General features: G+C 42.8%; 1 protein-coding gene across 8 annotated transcripts in view; it reads right to left on the bottom strand.

Annotated features, from left to right (window-relative positions):
* fam13c (family with sequence similarity 13 member C) overlaps positions 1 to 18631 on the bottom strand; it is a 138469-nt gene that overhangs the window by 29896 nt on the left and 89942 nt on the right. For 6 of the 8 annotated variants that reach the window (XM_060842323.1, XM_060842322.1, XM_060842325.1 and 3 more), the window contains exons 4-6: positions 8643 to 8790; positions 8322 to 8375; positions 1121 to 1331 (exon numbers count right to left, since the gene is read on the bottom strand). In XM_060842323.1, the coding sequence (XP_060698306.1) occupies positions 1121 to 1331; positions 8322 to 8375; positions 8643 to 8790 (413 nt within the window). Of the gene's footprint in view, positions 1 to 1120; positions 1332 to 8321; positions 8376 to 8642; positions 8935 to 18631 lie in introns of those variants that run through there. The other 2 variants (XM_060842330.1, XM_060842327.1) reach the window with 2 other exon arrangements.

The raw sequence follows: 18631 nt of genomic DNA, 5'->3' as shown, positions 1-18631 counted from the left end.
GTAGGAGATTTGTGGGTATGGGGAAAGGCAGGATAGTGGAGTGGAGGATTGGATCGACTGTATGCTACAGGACTATCAGATCAGCCATTGGATGGTAATCACACACAAGTTCACTACCAGTCAAGGGCCACTCAGATGGGCAACATACTGACCTATCCAGTAATTCTCACGTACTGTGAACAATTTTTTAAAAAAGACCAACTAAACAAAACTTCAGTCTAATGATTAGATTCCACTTGCCTATAATATTTATCCAGAACAATTGAGAATCAGTATTTTGCCATCCCTTAAGCCCAACTGTTTTGCTTGTTTGTGCACACTAGTGTCCTTAGGATGTCCTTCTCCAATAGAAGAATCATGAGGATTGGAAGCATTGTGGGATACGTCAGTATTGGTCACTGCAATACCTGCAGCTCTGGGCCTTCAGAGCCAAGTAGCAGGCTGCTCTATCCTGGCAGGACCAGCAGATCGTGGCAGAGGGAGCAAATGCAGAAACGTCAGAGGTGCCAGCCAACAGTCTTCCATTTTGAATGCTCGCTCGCTCAGCCACTCTAGTGTAAACTTGGTTTCTTTCTCACTCCCTGAACAATTGAGCACATGCTCTTCAGTAAGCTCTCCTAGTGCACATCATGCCCTCCAGCCTTCACTAGCAGCCTGGACCAAGGTCAGGTCAGCAGTCTGTAGTGGGGAATCACTGCTGTATTGTAGGAAACAGTAGCTAGACGGTGCACAGCACACTAGACTGTTCAATCAGCAATGATTTAATAAGATCACATTTCAGTCATTTTTATTGTGGGATAAACAGTGGTTTAGAGATTGCTCCTGCTCGCCCTTGGAATAACATCATGGAATTTCCACCCCCTCCCAAGAGTGCAGTTAGAATTTCAGATTAAGGTCTCAGCCAAGACAGCGCCTCTGAATGTGACACTCCATCAGTACACAATGTGCTCAAATCTGTACCAACAGAGTGACACCTTACTTCTATACCACCTCTATCCTCTAATTTAACACAATACAATTGATGTGCAAAAGGAAGAGACACTTTGCTTAAATGATCATCAAGTTGCAAGTGTAGGCTTTGCATGTGGAAGTACAAGGTGCAATACATTGCTTTCCTTACATGATGAAGAGCTGAGCACTCGGTGGAGAAGGGGCAGCTTCTGTGTCCAATACAAATCTTTGGCTCTTGCTAAAACTGGAGCAACGTGGTGACACTAGTGGGTTATCGCCCTCGGTGATGTGGTGCAGTAATCTGCCAGCCCCCATGGATCGATGGGCTTCGACTCCGTTCTCCAGCTCACTCTGCCAGCCTTCAAAGGCTGGAGTCGGCTCTGCAACATCAACCAAACAAAGTTAGGAGTTTGCTCTTTCTCCCTCAAGGCTACGGTTAGGACAAAAACAAAGTCATTTGATAGCTGTCTTGCACAACAGGGCAATGCAATAACGAAAGCAGGAATAGTTCAACTACACTTGGACAATCAAAACAAGGAAGCAAACATTTTTTACTATTCATTTATGGAATGTGCATCACTGACTGGCCAACATTTGTTGCCCACCTCTTGGACATGTCCATGTCATGTATTCTTGTACCATTTCCAATGATTGACATTTTACTTACTGAATGAAAGTGAAAAGTTACCTGTAGAACATTCTGCTGCTTATTCTTTGCAGAATTCTTTTCAGCTATTTATTTATTTTAGAAAAATGTTTGAAGAGTCAGCCAGCCAATTGTCTAGTGCCAGACTAACCTCTCCAAAATGCCACGCCACCATCTCACAGCGCTGGAGAATGAAGGTAAAATGGGTGCAGTACTTCAAGCTTGTGTGAACATCCAAGGAGGTAAAGGTCTTGGAGACCAAGATCAACCAAGCTGGTAACAGGCCAGGCCTGAGGCAGGGTTAGGGGGAAAAGCTTAAACCAGGCCCCAAAATGGTTTTTCATTCACAGGATGAGGGCATCATTGGCTAGGTCAGCATTTATTGCCCAACTCCGAGAGCAGAGGGCAGTTAAGAGTCAACTACATTGCCGTGGGTCTGGAGTCACATGTAGGTAGGCCAGATTCCCTAAACGACATTCCCAAACCAGATGGCTTTTTTTGTTTTTACAACAACCAGTGTCATGGTAATTGCAAAGCAAATCTTTTCACTGTGCCTCAGTACATGTGACAATAGATTCAATTTAAAAAAAAAGAATTAAAATCCCATCCTTGGCTGTGGCAGGATTTAAAAGCAGGTCCCCAGAACATTACCTGGGTTTCTGGAGTTAACAGTCTAGCGATAATACGACTAGGCCATTGCCTAAGTGAGGTATAGGTTGCTGTGCTTGTGCCATGAGTAGCACCAGGGCCTGGGGTTTCTGTCCCTGTCCTGGGTACCAGGGACAAACACACCTTAGTTACACAGAGACTGGAGAAGCCTGCAATCAATATGAGCAGAGACTGGTAAGGAGAGATTGAGGGGGTTTAAAAGGAGAAGCCATTTTGACTGGTAGAGGATTCAGCCACCAGAGGATTATAGCTTTAAAATAATACATCAGAAATAAAAACACAGGAAGATGAAAATTATTTTAAAATCAGCAAGTTACAATGACCTGAAATGCACGAGGAAGAATCCTGGAAACATATTCACCAATAACTTTTAAAACAATATTGAACACAGACTACAAAAGTGAAAAATCGCAGAGAATTTGGGGATGGTGCAAGAGAGCAGATTAATGAAGTACTTCAAAGAACTGGCACAGACAGGGTGGCAGAATGGCCTTATTATCCCGTGTGGTTCATTGATTCTAAGCTTTAGTCACTTATTCCTTTCTCATGACAATGATTCACTAGCGTTCAGAAACCTCTACTGCACCACACAAGGTTCGTAATATCTATGGTGTCTGTGTGAAATCACTGTTACACCAACGTAAGAAAAAACCCTTGTCCTCAGCAAAGGCAGGGGAACAATAAGCTTTTTATTTCTTCCATCCACTTCTGAGCACTGCCAGTTCATCAATAACAAATACAGCTCCTGAGTAAATATTCCTTGTGGCTCAATAAATAGGGGACAGTTCCCACCCCACCTCCCCCCAGAAACACTGACATCCTGCACTTACGGCAGAGAAAGACAGATTTGCCTGGGTTTTCAGGAGGGGCAGATTGGGGGGAGGTAATGAGGATGATTCATTCTGCACATCCCCAGGTTTGTGGGAGGATAAACATCCAGTTTAAATGAATTGAAGCAAAAACACCTCCTATCAGATTTGCATTTCTCTATTGCCTATTTAAAAGGTGCACTGAGGAGCAAGGGAGATAGTGGCAAGTCAGACAGAAACAGCCTTCTGCCTGCTATACCTACGCCAACACTGTGGGAACATCATTGGACTAGTGTCCAGAGAATAATCCTCTGGGAGCACAGATTCTAATCCCAGTATGGCTGCTGATGGAACTACATGAAATTAGTACCAATAATGGTGACCATGAAAGGATCACTGATTGTTAGAAAGCCATCTGATTCACTAAAACCCTTCAGTGTATAATACCTGTAATATCGATGGGTGTCAACAGATAATGTTTCCTTCCTTTAGGCAGAGAAATCTGCCATCTGTACCCGGTCTAGCGTACGTGACTCAAGACCCACAGCAATGTAGTTGACTTTAACTGCCTTCTGGAACAATTGAGCAAGACACTCAAATTCATTGGAAATTTGGAAAAAAAACAACAAATATTGGCTTCGCTAGTGACACCCACATCTCTTGAAAGAATCAAACAGTAATGGGTTACAGACTTAGAATCCCAGATATCCTTGCATTAAGATGTTGGAAAAATTCAGCATTTTTTTTTGAAAAGAAAGCCCACCACCAGGCATTAATGATATTAACTTTACACCATGGGTATAGGCACAGGTTGCGATGATCAAAAGTTGATAAGAAAAAGGACATCTCAACAGGCTTAAATCTTGCTGTACATGGAATCTTTTTCTGTTGGACAGGCAGAGACAGAAAATAAACCACCTCCAAAAAAAAATGTAGAACCTCACAACAACAGCCACTTCACAGAACATTGAACAGTACAGCACAGGCCCTTCCACCCATCAAGTCTGTGCTGACCACGACACCATTCTAAACTACTCCCATTTGCCTGCAGGAAGGGTTTGGAGGGATATGGGCCGGGTACTGGCAGGTGGGACTAGATTGGGTTGGGATATCTGGTCAGCATGGACGGGTTGGACCGAAGGGTCTGTTTCCATACTGTACATCTATGACACTATGGCCTGCGCCCCTCTGTTCCCTGCCTAAACGTCACTGAAAGGTTTTGGAACAGTGTGCGATTCTGGTCTCCTTCCTATCGGAAGGATGTTGTGAAACTTGAAAGGATTTACCAGGATGGTGCCAGGGTAAGAGGACTTCAGCCACAGGCAGAGGCTGATTAGGCTGGGGCTGTTTTTCCTGGAACATTGGAGGCTGAGGGTTATAAACTCACAAGGGGCATGGATAGGGTGAATAGACAAGTTCTTTTCCCTGGAGTGGGGGAGTCCAGAACTGGAGAGCATAGGTTTGGGTGAGAGGGGAAAGATATAAAAGGGAACTAGAGGGCAACGTTTTCACACAGAGGGTGGTACATGTATGGAATGAGCTAGCAGAGAAAGTGGTGGAGGCTGGTACAATTACAGCACTTAAAAGGCAACTGGATGGGTATATGAACAAGAAGGGTTCAGAGGGATAGGACCCAAGTGCTGGTAGGTGGGACTAGATTAGGTTGGGATATCTGGTCAGCATGGAAGAGTTGGACTGAAGGGTCTGTTTCCATGCTGTATGACTCTATGGCTATGGTATCTACTTCAACCACCTCCTCTAACAGGATGTTCCAGGCATCTACCACTCTCTGCATTAAAAAAACACTTGCCTCACAAATCTCCTTTGAACTTTTCCCTAGCACGGTAAAACCTATGCTCTCTAGTATTTGACATTTGCACCCTGGGCGAAAGACTGACTGTTTATCCTATCCATGCCTCTCAATTTAATACAATTCTTTCAGATCATCCCTCAGCCTCTGATGCTCTAGTGAAAACAATCCAAGTTTGTAGAACTTTCCGTATAGCAACTACAGTACAATCCAGAAAACATTTGTGAATCTATTTTGCACCCTCTCCAAAGCCTACACATCCTTCCTATAGTTCTGCACTTTGGTAATCCTGGTTGCCTCAATTCTCCACAGGAGTCCTCACTAAATTTTTATATAGCTGGAATATGACTTGCTAAATTTTATAATCAATGCCCTGACTGATGAATAGAAAAATGCCATATGCATTCTTTAATACCTTATTCATTTCTATTGTCACTTCCAGGGAGGTATAGACTTGGATCCCAACATCCCTCTGCATATTAATGCTCCTAAATGTCCTGTCCTCTACTGTATACCCTCCTCTTGCATTTGACCTCCCAAAATGCATCACTTCACATTTCACAAAATTAAACTCCATCTGCCATTTCTCCTCAATTTTCCAGCTGATTTATATTCTGCTGTATCCTTTGATAACACAAAAAAAACCATACGCTCCTGCACTGATCCTTGTGGAACATTATGATCATAGACCTCCAGTCAGAAAAGCACCTGCCCACAACTATCCTCTGTCTCCTATGACCAAGCCCATTTTGTATTCAATTTGCAAACTTACCATGGATCCCACGGTAATTTAACATCCTGGAGCAACCCACCATGAGGAACCTTATCAAATGCTTCAATAAAGTCCACTTCCTTCAGTTTAATACCAATTTGTGCCAAATTCCACACTGTGGTAAGGCATGCATCTGGCAAGTTGTTCATGACAGTTCAAACATAGAACATAGAACAATACAGCACGGTACAGGCCCTTCGGCCCTCGATGGTGCACCGATCCAAGCCCACCTAACCGACACTAGCCCACTATCCTCCATATGTCTATCCAATGCCCGTTTAAATGCCCATAAAAGAACAGGGCAGGGCATTTCATGAACAATGCTCATCAGCTCAGCAACCTGCATGAGATTCAAAACCAGGCTGAGACGGTTCAGGGCCTTAACCCAAAGGACCACTCACTTCCCCAGTGACACATACATTGTGATGCAATAAAATCAGAGAGAGACATTTGTCCATTTTGGTCACCATTTCATGGCAACTTGAAATAGAATTGGATGAACAGGTTGCTGGCTGATCACTTTCAGCTATCTTGGACAACTATTGACATTAAAATATTATCTTGGACACTATCCCTTCCCTCATCCACTCGGTGAGCTAGACGCTATAAACCTCCCAGAAATCTCACTAACTGTTCTTTCCCACCTGTCCTCCCGCATTGCCCACAGCAACCCCTTTTTGGCTTGAACGTCTACTTGAGTATGCTAATTAGCACCTTAATATGTACAGTACATCCCAACTCCATTTTGAAGCCAACAGCCCACAAGTCAATAGCAATCACGGTGCGATTTAACCTGCGACTGAAAGAAAAAGCAGACTGCTGGAGGGGAGTCACACTTTCCTTTTCTTTTACTGCAGCTGCTTTTACTCCCAAAAACATCTCAACGATAGTTCAATCCCACACCATACACCTTCACATCTTGCTGGTCCAATCTCTGTTGACGAACTCTCCCACTCCTCACAATTATCTTCCCATTAAACAACGAGGGGTGTTAGAAAGGTTGGTTAAGCCATGCTGGGTACAAAAATCTAAGATAATTCCATTTCAAAAAGATCTCGTTTAGTTTTATAATCCTACATGCATATTTGCAATCAAAAGGTTCAAATCCTATGGTGGTAAATCAACTGAGTCACATCTCTGTTTAAAGCTGTTCACAACTCTGAGGGTATATGAATAGGAAGGGTTGAGAGGGATATGGGCCAGGTGCTGGCAGGAGGGACTAGATTGGGTTGGGATATCTGGTCGGCATGGACCAAAGGGTCTGTTTCCATGCTGTACATCTCTAGGACTCTATAACTGTATAGAGAATCTCCACTGTGTCCCCATCCCGAGGTCACAGATTTCAGGTCCCCTATTACATTGTTGTTCTGTAGCTTTCCATTGCCTGCATGTTGGCACAATGCTATTCATACTGGGCCAACTCACATCCACCTGACACTCGCTTTCATGCAATTCACTTTGGAATGTGCTCTTGCGACCAGGCCGTTCTAGACCATTTACAATATCATACCCGTTGTATTGCCCTTCTTTTATTTGCTTAGCTTGGCTCTACTCCAACCTTTCGGTAACCTGTCTGGGTGTTGAATTAGACACTCCACTGCTGTCTTGCAATTGTTCTGCATTTCAGAGCTTTTTTTTTGAGGGGGGGGGGTTGGATTTCACTTTCACTACAACTGAGCACATCTGAAACCCTCTGGTACCGTACAGAGGTCCCTAACCAAAAGGTAATTGCTTCAGTTTCAAAAATGCTGCTTCCAGGTTTAGAATAAACTCAAGATGTTCTTTGAAAAAGGGCGATTATTACCATCCACACCAGATGCCCACTACCAAAAGCATTTAATAGCTATATTCCCATGTAAGCAGGACATGACAATTGTCAGCGTGTATTAAGGATCTGATCTATAAACATCCAAAGTGCAAGTCTGCACTAAGATAAATACCCCTCAGGAGTCCAGCTTTTAAATAGATCCATTGCCCTTCAGACTAGCTCCCAGCTAAGCTCATGCGTCACTGTTAAGCACTAAACCAGGTCCTCATGAATTTATAGTGAAGTCAGTTATTTTTGTACTCCTCTGAGCCAATCTACCTGCACCATCAATTACAGCCTGCATCGTCCAAACTAATCCCTTGAAAGAACGTGAGACCTCCAAAATACAAATTTTAACCACAGTTTTTAAGAACCAATACCACCTCTAACTCAGTGAGTGGAGGCTCCTAAATAATTCAGTAGTGCTTCAAACATATTTCTAAATGGGTCAAGTGTCATTTATGCAATTGAACTACTCTGCTGCTATGGAGTGGACAGGAACGATTGACATGTCTGGCTTGAACACTCAAAAGCTGAACAAAGACAGTGGAATCATTCCTTTCAATCAAAAGGTGCACGTTTAAAAGTAAAGAAAAACAATTTTGACTGAAAATGAAAATCTAGACTTGCAGGTGAAAGAAACAATGGTGACAGGCTACTGCTTACGATTAAGTATCACTGAACAAACCTACAACCTCTCGGTGGATGGTGGTAGGGTGCAGGAGAAAGCAGAGAGATACAAACAAGGCATTCCCTCACACGCTGCAGTCATTAACTGGGGCAACCTGTAATGTGACTAGATTAAAGGACAGGTTTCAGATTTCAAATCAACGTGTGTAACGATTGAAGGTACTTACCATCACTATCCTGCTGATGCATTAATTTGAAATCAATAATTGGGGCAGTGTGCTCTGACAAGACAAAACAGTGTATCAAATAAAACAAAACTAGAATGGAAGGACAGACATTTATTATTATAAAGGAAATTCAATAACTACTTTAATGATTAAGACACTGTATCCAAAAAACACAAAAGATGACTGACGCCATTGATTTGTAAGACAGCAGCTCTGCAAGTGAAATGATTTCTAAAGGTGTTCAGGTGGACAAAGCACAGGGCACTTTCTGCATCAAAATAAGATGTTAAAGATTTAAACAGTCCGCATGAAATATCTTACCCCCAGCGCTTCCCTCATCAGCAGTACCGCTCCGATTGATTGGAGGAGTTTGCTCCTTGCTCCGTGGTGTTCCCGGACCCTCCTCGGGGCTCGGCAGAAACGATGAGCACAGGTCAATGTCAAAGCTCTGCAGCTTCATCAAGGAGTTCTGCAAACAAAAGCAGAACATGATGCCATGAAACGCGGCTCGCACGGACGCCAGGCCTGCCCACGGCTGTGTCAGTGTGCCTTTGCTGAGAAGGGGCTGCGGTTCGACCCTGGAGCACCGGGCTGAAGGGACTCCTCCAGCTGGAAGCCATCTAACTCGGGAGCACCAACATGCTCCTGGCGCTCCGCAGCGGCTCAAGCGCCTTTAAACCGGCTCAAATCGTGACTCAAGGCAGCACTCATTCCGTCAGCAGTGTAGGTTTGTCAGCCAATCTGACAACCCAGTGAGATTATAGTGTCAATGCCCTGCCTCCGTGCAATAGTTCCATCCAGTCTGCTGACATCATCTCTGGTGATGATGTGCCCCTCCCAGTGCAGTCCATTCATAAAAGCCTGGACCAGAGAGAGAGAGAAGTCTCTGCAAAGAATGAATCAAGCAACACATTTGCAGCAGCCGTCTTCTTCCCGTAAGAAATATTGATTTTGTTTCTGCATTCCACCACCTTGGGCTTAAATCAGCTGCAAGCTAAGACTGATCAGAATTTGTTTTTATTCCATTCAGACAGAGCCCAGGGGTGAAGCCTTCTCTCTCATTCTGGTGCAGAGCTCTGTAGTGATTTTAAAAATGAAGAATACGTTCAATGAGCCCAGCTCGGCAGAGGACTGCGATGAAGGGAGCTGTTTCCCAGCATCTCGCTTGTATCCATTATCCTCCCTCGGATGGAGGTGGGACCTACACAGTCACACGCATGGAAATGTGTAATCCTGCACGTCTTCGGACACCCAGCAAACCAGCCAATAACAACGTAGATGAGGCTCAATTTACAGCTTACTCAATACCTGACCTTCACTATTTTAAACAAAAGTTCTCCAAAAAATAATTTGCAAGCATATTTGGCAGTAAGAACATTAAATTCAAGGACGAGAAAGTCTATTTAAAGTTTCTGTCACTCATTCTTAATGCAGTTACCATAATTTTTCAACAACTTGCCTTTGTGTAGTATCATGACTCCCAAATTCCAACAGTTCAGGTAAAACGGGATGGAGAGGGGCAAACAAGGCTTTTGATCTTGCCCTCACGAGGATGAGAAGACAAGAAACAGACATGACCGAGGGGACATCGTTTAATACAAGAACGAGAAGAGGGCGCTGATTGGTGGGCTTGGAAATAATCAAGATCAGTTAACTGTCAATCTTATCCTCAGGCCAGTCAGGTAGATTCTGATTGGTTGGGGTGTTGCAAATAGGGATACATCACTTGTTACCATGATCCCAGTTTTGAAAAAGGTGCAATGTATGGTCAAATTCCTTTTGCCTACCTCAAACAAGGTCCTGTATATTAATATATGTAGCTTTTGGGACTCACAAATGCATCACACTACCAGCCAGACTGATGATCTTACAATTACAACGTTTTAAAGGCATCTGGCTAGGTATATGAACAGGAAGGATTTAGAGTGATATGGGTCAAATGGGTCTAGATTTATTTAGGATATTTGGATGGCATGGACAAGTTGGACTGAAGGGTCTGTTTCCATGCTATATATCTCTAAGACTCCAATTTTGTTTCCACTTTAAATATTAATTTTTAAAATAATCTAGATTAAGTTACTTCTAGTAGTAATGTCACTTCTGATGGTGGATATGCTTTTCTGAATATTGCGAGCACAGGCTGGTTAAGCACATTTGGCATACTGCCCACTGTGAATAGTCAATGTGCTGTTTGATATGACCCACCAGTTTGATTAGATTAGGTTCCTTACAGTGTGGAAACAGGCTATTTGGCCCAACAAGTCCCTCTGAAGGGACTGACCCTCTGAAGAGTAACCCACTCAGACCCAATTCCCTACACTTACCTCTGACTAATGCACCTAACACTATGGGTAATTTAGTATGATCAATTCACCTAACCTGCACATCTTTGGACCGTGGGAGGAAACCAGAGCACCCGGAGGAAACCCACGCAGATACGGAGAGAATGTACAAACTCCACACACAGTTGCTAGAGGCTGGAATCAAATCTGGGTCCCCTGGGCAGTGCTAACCACTAAGCCACTGTGCTGCCCATTGGGGCATATAACTATCAGACACATAGCCTACACACCTAGCACCATACCAGCACTGAAACTCATATCACATTACTCATTTGTGTGGTAAGCTTAACATCTTTTCGGCTTAACGGCAGCATTGTGTTAGTGGGCAAAACCACTCATAGATTTTCTGCATAATAGCAATGTGAGACAGCTACTTGTTATTCAAATCACTGGGAAGCCTTCCCCTTCCAGAGTAACCTGAGGGAGACTGGGCCGCACTCTGAAACAAAAGTGGAGGACGTAGGTCCTTTCACGAGTTTTGTGATGGACAACAAGTGATGATTTGATGAGAGTATCTGTTATCATGCATCAATTATCATCATAATTTAGGTATGCTCAACCTTATTATTAAGCTTACATAATATCTCGGTTCTATTCACACAATCGTCAATAAGATTGATCTTGTAACATATAAGATATTAAGAATTGCAATATGTATATTGATCAGCAAGTGTAGGTTTTGATAAGTGGTGCTTTAGAACCCATTGTCAGACTTCTCAATAAATATATCGAGGGAAGGGAGCTCATTAAAGTGCTCCATTTCAATCGTAAATTTGAATGCACATTGGAGTCTATTATGCCGTATAAAGAAATTTTTTGATGCAGTGATGGATTCACAATTGCAAATGTGTCATTTGCCTATCAGACATATGCAAGGGAGTAGGAGATTAGTGTTCTTTCCATCAAAGGTATGTTTGTCACGGTACTCAATGCAAGCTCAGGCTGGATCTAGGGTGGCACTGCTACCTCACAGCACCAGGGACCCAGGTTTGATTCCTGCCTTGCGTGACTATGTGGAGTTTGCATGTTCTCCCAGTGTCTGCATGGGTTTCCACCCACAGTCCAAAGATGTGCAGGTTAGGGTGAATTGACCACACTAAGCTGCCCATAATGTTAGGTGTATTAGTCTGGGGTGAATATGGGGCAGGGGAATGGGTCTGGGTGAGCTACTCTTCGGAGGGTCAGTGTGGACTTGTTGGGCTGAACGGCCTGTTTCCACACTGTGGGGAATCTAAATCATAGAGGTGTCCTCTGGTGATGTCATCTATTTGAAATCACCTGATGAAGGAGCAGTGCTTCCAAATAAACCTGGTGTTGTGTGATTTTTAACTTTTTATTTGGAAGTATGTAGTGTCATTGAAACTGAACTCAATAATGTGTTGTTAATTTCATGCCATTGGTGAATATCTCGATTGCCATGGTACATTGATATAGTGCAAACGTCAATCACATCTCTGTATGGTATGCTGGTAAATAAACAGGTTTCCTAAATCTACTTGGCTGCTTTTGGCCCATATCTCTCTCAACCCTTCCTATCCATATACCTGTCCAAATGTCTTTTAAATGTTGTAATTGTACTCACCTCTACCACTTCCTCTAGCATAGATGTTCAATATATGCACCACCCTCTGTGTGAAAAAGTTGGCCCTCAGGTCCCTTTTAAATATTTCCCCTCTCACCATAAACCTTTAGTTTTGGACTCCTCGATGCTGGGGAAATGACATTGGCTATTCACCTTATCTACACCCCTCACAATTTTATAAACTTCTATATGGTCACCGCTATCCTCCTCTGCTCCAGCCTATACAGCCTCTCGTTATAACTCAGACCTTCCAGTCCCAGTAACATCCTTGCAAAATCTTTTCTGAATCCTATCCAGTTAAGATGAGGTGAGAATTCATAGCATGGATGACTGAATCCATGCAAAACAAATCAAAGATATGAAAGAGGCAAGAATTGGGAAGAGCACAGAATTCTGACAGGATTGAGTTTGGAGACAAAAACGAAACTTCAGATGTTGGGATCCAACGTCACCAAGCAGAAGATTGTGTTTGTGCAAACATCATCAGGATTTGTATTCTGGCTCCTGTCTCAATAAGCTGAGCTGTTCTCATGGGCTCAAGCCTGCACTATTCTACCCCCATGAATTCTGCCTACAATGAGGTCAGGGCGTTGCATATCTATGCTGCACTCTAGCAGCTACTCCTCAGAATTGTGAAGGTGCCTGTTCTAGCTCTTCAAACATTCCCTTGTGCTAATCTCCTTCTCTTTCCTCTTATCCTTGAACACCATTTCTATCCCAATAATCATCCAGTTCCCTCTTGACTGCTTCAACTGAACCAGCCTCCACCAAACCTCCAGGCAATGCACTCCAGACCCAAACTACTCTGAGTGAAAACATTCTTTCTCACGTCACCTTTGCAGATCATTTTAAATCCATGCCCTCTCATTTTTATTCCCCTTACAGGTGGAAACAGCTTCCCACTATCCACTCATGATTTTGAAAACCTCTATTAGATGGACTCTCAACCTTCTTCTCTTCAAGGAGGACAATCCCAACTTCTTCAATCCATCCTCATCACTGAAATTCTTCAGTCCTGCAATCATTCTTGGAACCACCTCGCTAGACTGGCCCTTCTCAGAGTTTGCTCCATCGCTATCCTCTATCTTATCTCATAGTGATTACTGATAAGTTCCTGAATACTCTATATATGTTCTAACATGCAGAACATTGGTAACAGCTCTGTAGTATGACTTTTCTATTCCTCTCTCATTAAAGTCTTGATAACATGCCACTGTTGGTGTCAGGGGACTACCAACAGGTACATTGTTCTACCATTAACATTCATTCCTATGATTTGGCAGGTTGTGGGATTTGGGGGGTGTTTACAGGGAGAGAGACTGTTAGACTTAGAATATTACAGTCTTCCTCATGTTTCATTAAGTTGATTGATTTCCCTTATAGTCCACCAAGTGGCAAACGCCTTAAATGTCACTGTTAAGAGTTGTGGAATGGCTAGCGGTCACCTAACCACCCCTCCAAATATTTTTTCCACTAGCTTGAATGAAAGAATGAATGGGATATAAAACAGTTGGCTGAATCACAACCAGCTCACGTGATAGCTACAGCCAAGATTGACACCAATGTTAAATTAAAAAGCAAATCCTCACACATTTAACAATGAATAAAACATCAAGCTCAAATATCAACACTCTTTGCTGATCACAGGCAATTATGAAGTGTCTTGTCGGAAGGTCAGTGTCTTTTAAAATTAAACTCAGTCTTGTTATGACACTTTCCATATTGCAGTAGATCATCTGTCCATGAATTCAAATTACCATTTACATTGATTCTTGAAACTACAGATAAGTACCTATAAAGGTTATGTGTACATTTAATTCTCCAACTTCACTCCTAAATATCACCGCAGTCACAGCAAGTAATTCATAAACAAGCTGATTTGCATATGGAGTATCAATATGGCTTGGCACATTTGCATGAAGTTGTTTGCATAAATTAAAATGTGAAAACCAATTCACCCGCTGAATTTGTGTTGGTTTGCATTACTTAAAATTAGTGAGTAAGCTAATTGTTGTCTTCCTGCAGGTTAATCATCATGATTGCAATTCTCTACCTCAAATGCTTAGTGCCATTTTGTATGGATTTCTGAGATGTGTGTGTCACTGACATGGTCACCATTGACTGCTCATCTCTAATCAGGATTAATATACAAAAGGAGCATAAGAAACACAATCAGGAATAAGCCATTCAACCATTCTAGCTGACCTGACCGTTCTACCTCACCTCACCTCACGTACCTCAACACCATCTTCTAGCACCACATCGTATCCCCTGATATTTTTCAATCTATCGACTTCAGTCTTGAACATGCTCAATAATTGGAGCAGAGAATGCTAAAAACTCACCAGCATTTGAGTGAAGAAGTTCCTCCTCATGTCAGACCTAAATTGGACCCGATGGCATTATCGCTAGACTATTAGTCCAGAGATGCAGCTAATGTTCTGGGAATACAGGTTCAAATCATGGCAGTTGGTGGAATTTGAATTCAATAAAACCCTGGAAGAGAGTCTAATGATGACCATGAAACTATTGCCAATTGCCAGGGGAAAAACCCATCCGGTTCTTTGACGTTCTTCAGGGAAGGAAACCACTGTCCTTACCTGGTCTGGCCTACACGTGACTCCAAACCCAGAGCAATGTGCTTGACTCTTAACTGCTCTTTGGGCAATTAGGGACGGGCAATAAATGCTGGCCTGGCCAAACACACTCATGTTCCATGAATTAATTTTTTAAAGTGACCCGTATTCCGAGATTATGTCACCAGCCAGGGGGAATATCCTGCTTGAAATGTTATCCTTCTAAACACCAGGGAATATTAGACCGGTTTATCAGAGGAAAGTCCTTCATTTCAGGAATTAGTTTGGTGAATTGTCATGCACTCCCTCTATGGTGAGTAAATCATTCTTTAGATAAGGAAACCAAAACTGCACACAATAGTCCAGGCGTAATCTCACAAAGCCACTATATAGCTACAGAAAGCTATCTTTACTCCTGCACTCCAACCCTCTTGTAAACAAAGCCAACATACAATTTGCCTTCTTCATTGCTGCCCCAGCATCTCAACTTTCAATGACTAGTCAACAAAAAAATCACCCAATACTCTATGAAATTCAACACTCCCTCGTCTCTCATCAGCCAGGAAATACCCTGCAATTGTTTATATTACCAACCCTGACATTCCTCCACGTTGAATTATATTTGCCCACTCCCATTGCCTTCTCAGATTCCCTCAAAGCATTTTTACATGCTCTTCACAACTCCCACTCACAGCACAGTATTTGTAAGAAATGCACAACATACAAGCCTCATCCAAGATGTGGTTAAGCCAGAGAGCTGGGTCAAAAATACAACACCTATTTGAATCAACTGGAAGACTCAAGTGCAACTCAGTCCAGTTCAAGACAGAAGCAAGATTCGAACGGATATTTAAGGTGGCACAAAATGACAGCAGGCAACCAGGTCTTGAGGCAGACCACTGAACTGGATTTGTGCCATCTACAATCTTAGAAATATTACATTTAATCCCCACATCCAAATCAATGAAATGGATTGTCAATAGCTGGGGGCCAAGTAGTGATCTTTATGTTATTCTACTAGTTACTGCTTATCAACTGGAAAATGGCCCATTTGTTCCTAATCTCTGTTTACTGCCCATTAACCAGTTCTCAATCCACACCGGTCTATTTCCTCTAATCCTCCTTGCTTTACTTTTATTTCCCAGCGTCTTGTGTAAATCAATAACCTTCTGAAAATCTAACCTCCACCTGTTCCCCTTTATCTATATAACTACAGAACTTTCTCACAAAACTGGATGTCAACATTGGATCTGTCAGATAACTTCAGGCCAACAGTCAGGACCATTGGCGAACTTGTTGCAGCATTCAGGCAGTATTGCCTCAACCAACTTCCATTTGGGATCTCCTCTGCACTTGAGATTTTCCAAAAGACAACGTCTAGATTCCTTGGAAGGTAAGGAAACATTTGCTCAATGGATGATATCCAAGTGTATGGTAAAGCAAAGCAGGATCATGACCAGCGAGAGGGGCATGTTAAAGGCACCACAGAACATAAAATGAGAACAGCCTGTTCTTGAAAGTTCTCTGAGGCATAATCCAAGAAGAAGCCATCATGATAGATCCAGGGAAGGAAAGAACAATTAGTAAATTTCTGGCACTGAAATGCATAAATGATACAGAACATACCTTGGGCCCAGTGAATAAAGTGGGAAACTTTATCATCTACTCAGCCAGTCTTACTCAATTCAACAGGGAGCTTTTGAAGAAAGGCCAATATTATTGAAGTCAGGAATAGACTGTAGCTTTTTAAAAGGTTAAAGAGGAGTTACTTTCTACTGCTGTTCTGGCACATTATATTCCAGCTTTATTCACTATTGTAACCACAGCTGCCATTGCCCACAGGATTAGGAACAGTCCCTTATTCAAATGCAAACTGACAGAGCATGAAAACCGATCAATTTTGCATTGAGAACTTTGACGGAGCTTCAGCACACTAAATCACCCCAGAGAGGGAGGTGTCAGCCGTTATGTGGGAATCTGAAAGTTTCATAGACTGGGACTGAAATTCCAGGTCACGGTGGACCACAATCGGACATTACTGGGTTCAAAAGAAATCTCCAAATGCATCATTCAAAGATTCAGGCTGAGACTGACAAGACAAGGCAATAAGAATACTGATATACCGCGATATTTCTGTTCTCATGCGATCTTGCGCGATAAGAAAATCGCACAGTTGCCAAGCCATTTAAACTAATGGGGCTAGAATCACATTCTAGCCAATGCAGGTAAGGAATGTTCGCATTCAACAAATAATGGTCTAAATTCTTCAATTGCGTTAAAGCCCATTCACGTTGAAAAAACACGCATTTTCGTAGAACTGACTGTAGTTTAGGTTTCAGGCAAGGCACACGTAATGTCAGATTCACTCGAGTTCAGCAGTACCTCAAACAAAGGCTTAATATTTGTCTTTAGCATCCCTACAGTGTGGGAGCAGGCCATTCAGCCCATCGAGTCTCCACTGATTCTCTGAAGAGCATCCCACCCAGACACAGCCCCTTTCCCTATCCCTGCTAATCCACCTCATCTGCATGTTCCTGGACAATTTAGCATGGTCATTCCTCCCAACTTGCACATCTTTGGACTGTGGGATGAAACCACAGCACCCAGGGGAAACCCATGTAGCCAGAGGGAACATGCAAACTCCACACAGACAAGTCGCCCAAGAAGGGGATTGAACCTGGGCATTGTGAGGCAGCAGTGTTAACCACTGAACCACCATGCCATGCTTGTTAAAGTTCATTGTGCCGCTCTTATTCTTGTCAAAGAAAGAAATCTACTATACCACAGCTACAGTCAAAACTTTACCGGCAACTGAGGGCAAACACTGGCAAATTCATACAATCCAAAAGGGAGTGCACTACGGTCAGACAATGCTGTCTGAAAAGCTGTTCGAAATAGAGTTTCTATGATCTGCCCTCATAATCTGTCTGAGGTGCAGGGTATTTGTACCTGATGAGGTGCTGCTTATTTTAGCTCCTCTAATGTAAGACTGGACATGGGTATGATAGGACAGAATTCTGGATGCCAGTTACATGAGAATTCTAGCAGCTTGGGATCTGGGACATTATTGTACTTGAAAGGATAGACCTATGTAGATGCAGGTAAGATGCTTCCCTCCAACCAAGTATATCTTGTGTTGGAGCTGTACTCATCCAGGCAGGTGGGGAGTATTCCATTACATTCCTGAGTTGTGCCTTGTAGACTGGAACATTAGAACATTACAGCAGAGTACAGGCCCTTCAGCCCTCGATGATGCACCACTCTGAAATCAATCTGAAGCCCATATACATTACTCCATTTTCATCCATATGTCTATTCAATGACCATTTAAATGGCTTTAAAGTTGGCAAGTCTACAACTGTTGCAGGCAGTGCATTCCATACCCCTATCACTGAGTAAAGAAGCTATCTCTGACATCTGTCCTATATTTATCAGCCTTCAATTTAAAGCTATGTCCTCTTGTGTTAACTTCACCAACTGAGGAAAAAGGCTCTCACTGTCCACCCTATCCAACCATCTGATTATCTTATATGACTCAATTAAGTCATCTCAACCTTCTTCTCTCTAATGAAAATAGCCTCAAGTCCCTCAGCCTTTCCTCGGAAGACTTTCCCTCCATACCAGGCAACATCCTAGTAAATCTCCTCTGACCCATTCCAAAGCTTCCACTTCCTTCCTATAATGTGGTGACCAGAGCTGTACACAACATGCCAAGTGCGGCTGCACCAGAGTTTTGTACAGCTACAGCAGATTCCGAAACTCAATCCATCTACTAATAAAAGTTAACACACCAGATGCCTTCTTAACAAC

The sequence above is a fragment of the Hemiscyllium ocellatum genome, chromosome 22 (genome assembly GCF_020745735.1).
Source record: "Hemiscyllium ocellatum isolate sHemOce1 chromosome 22, sHemOce1.pat.X.cur, whole genome shotgun sequence".
Classification (NCBI taxonomy): Eukaryota; Metazoa; Chordata; class Chondrichthyes; order Orectolobiformes; family Hemiscylliidae; genus Hemiscyllium; species Hemiscyllium ocellatum.
This window is presented reverse-complemented; position numbering and strand designations above follow the sequence as displayed.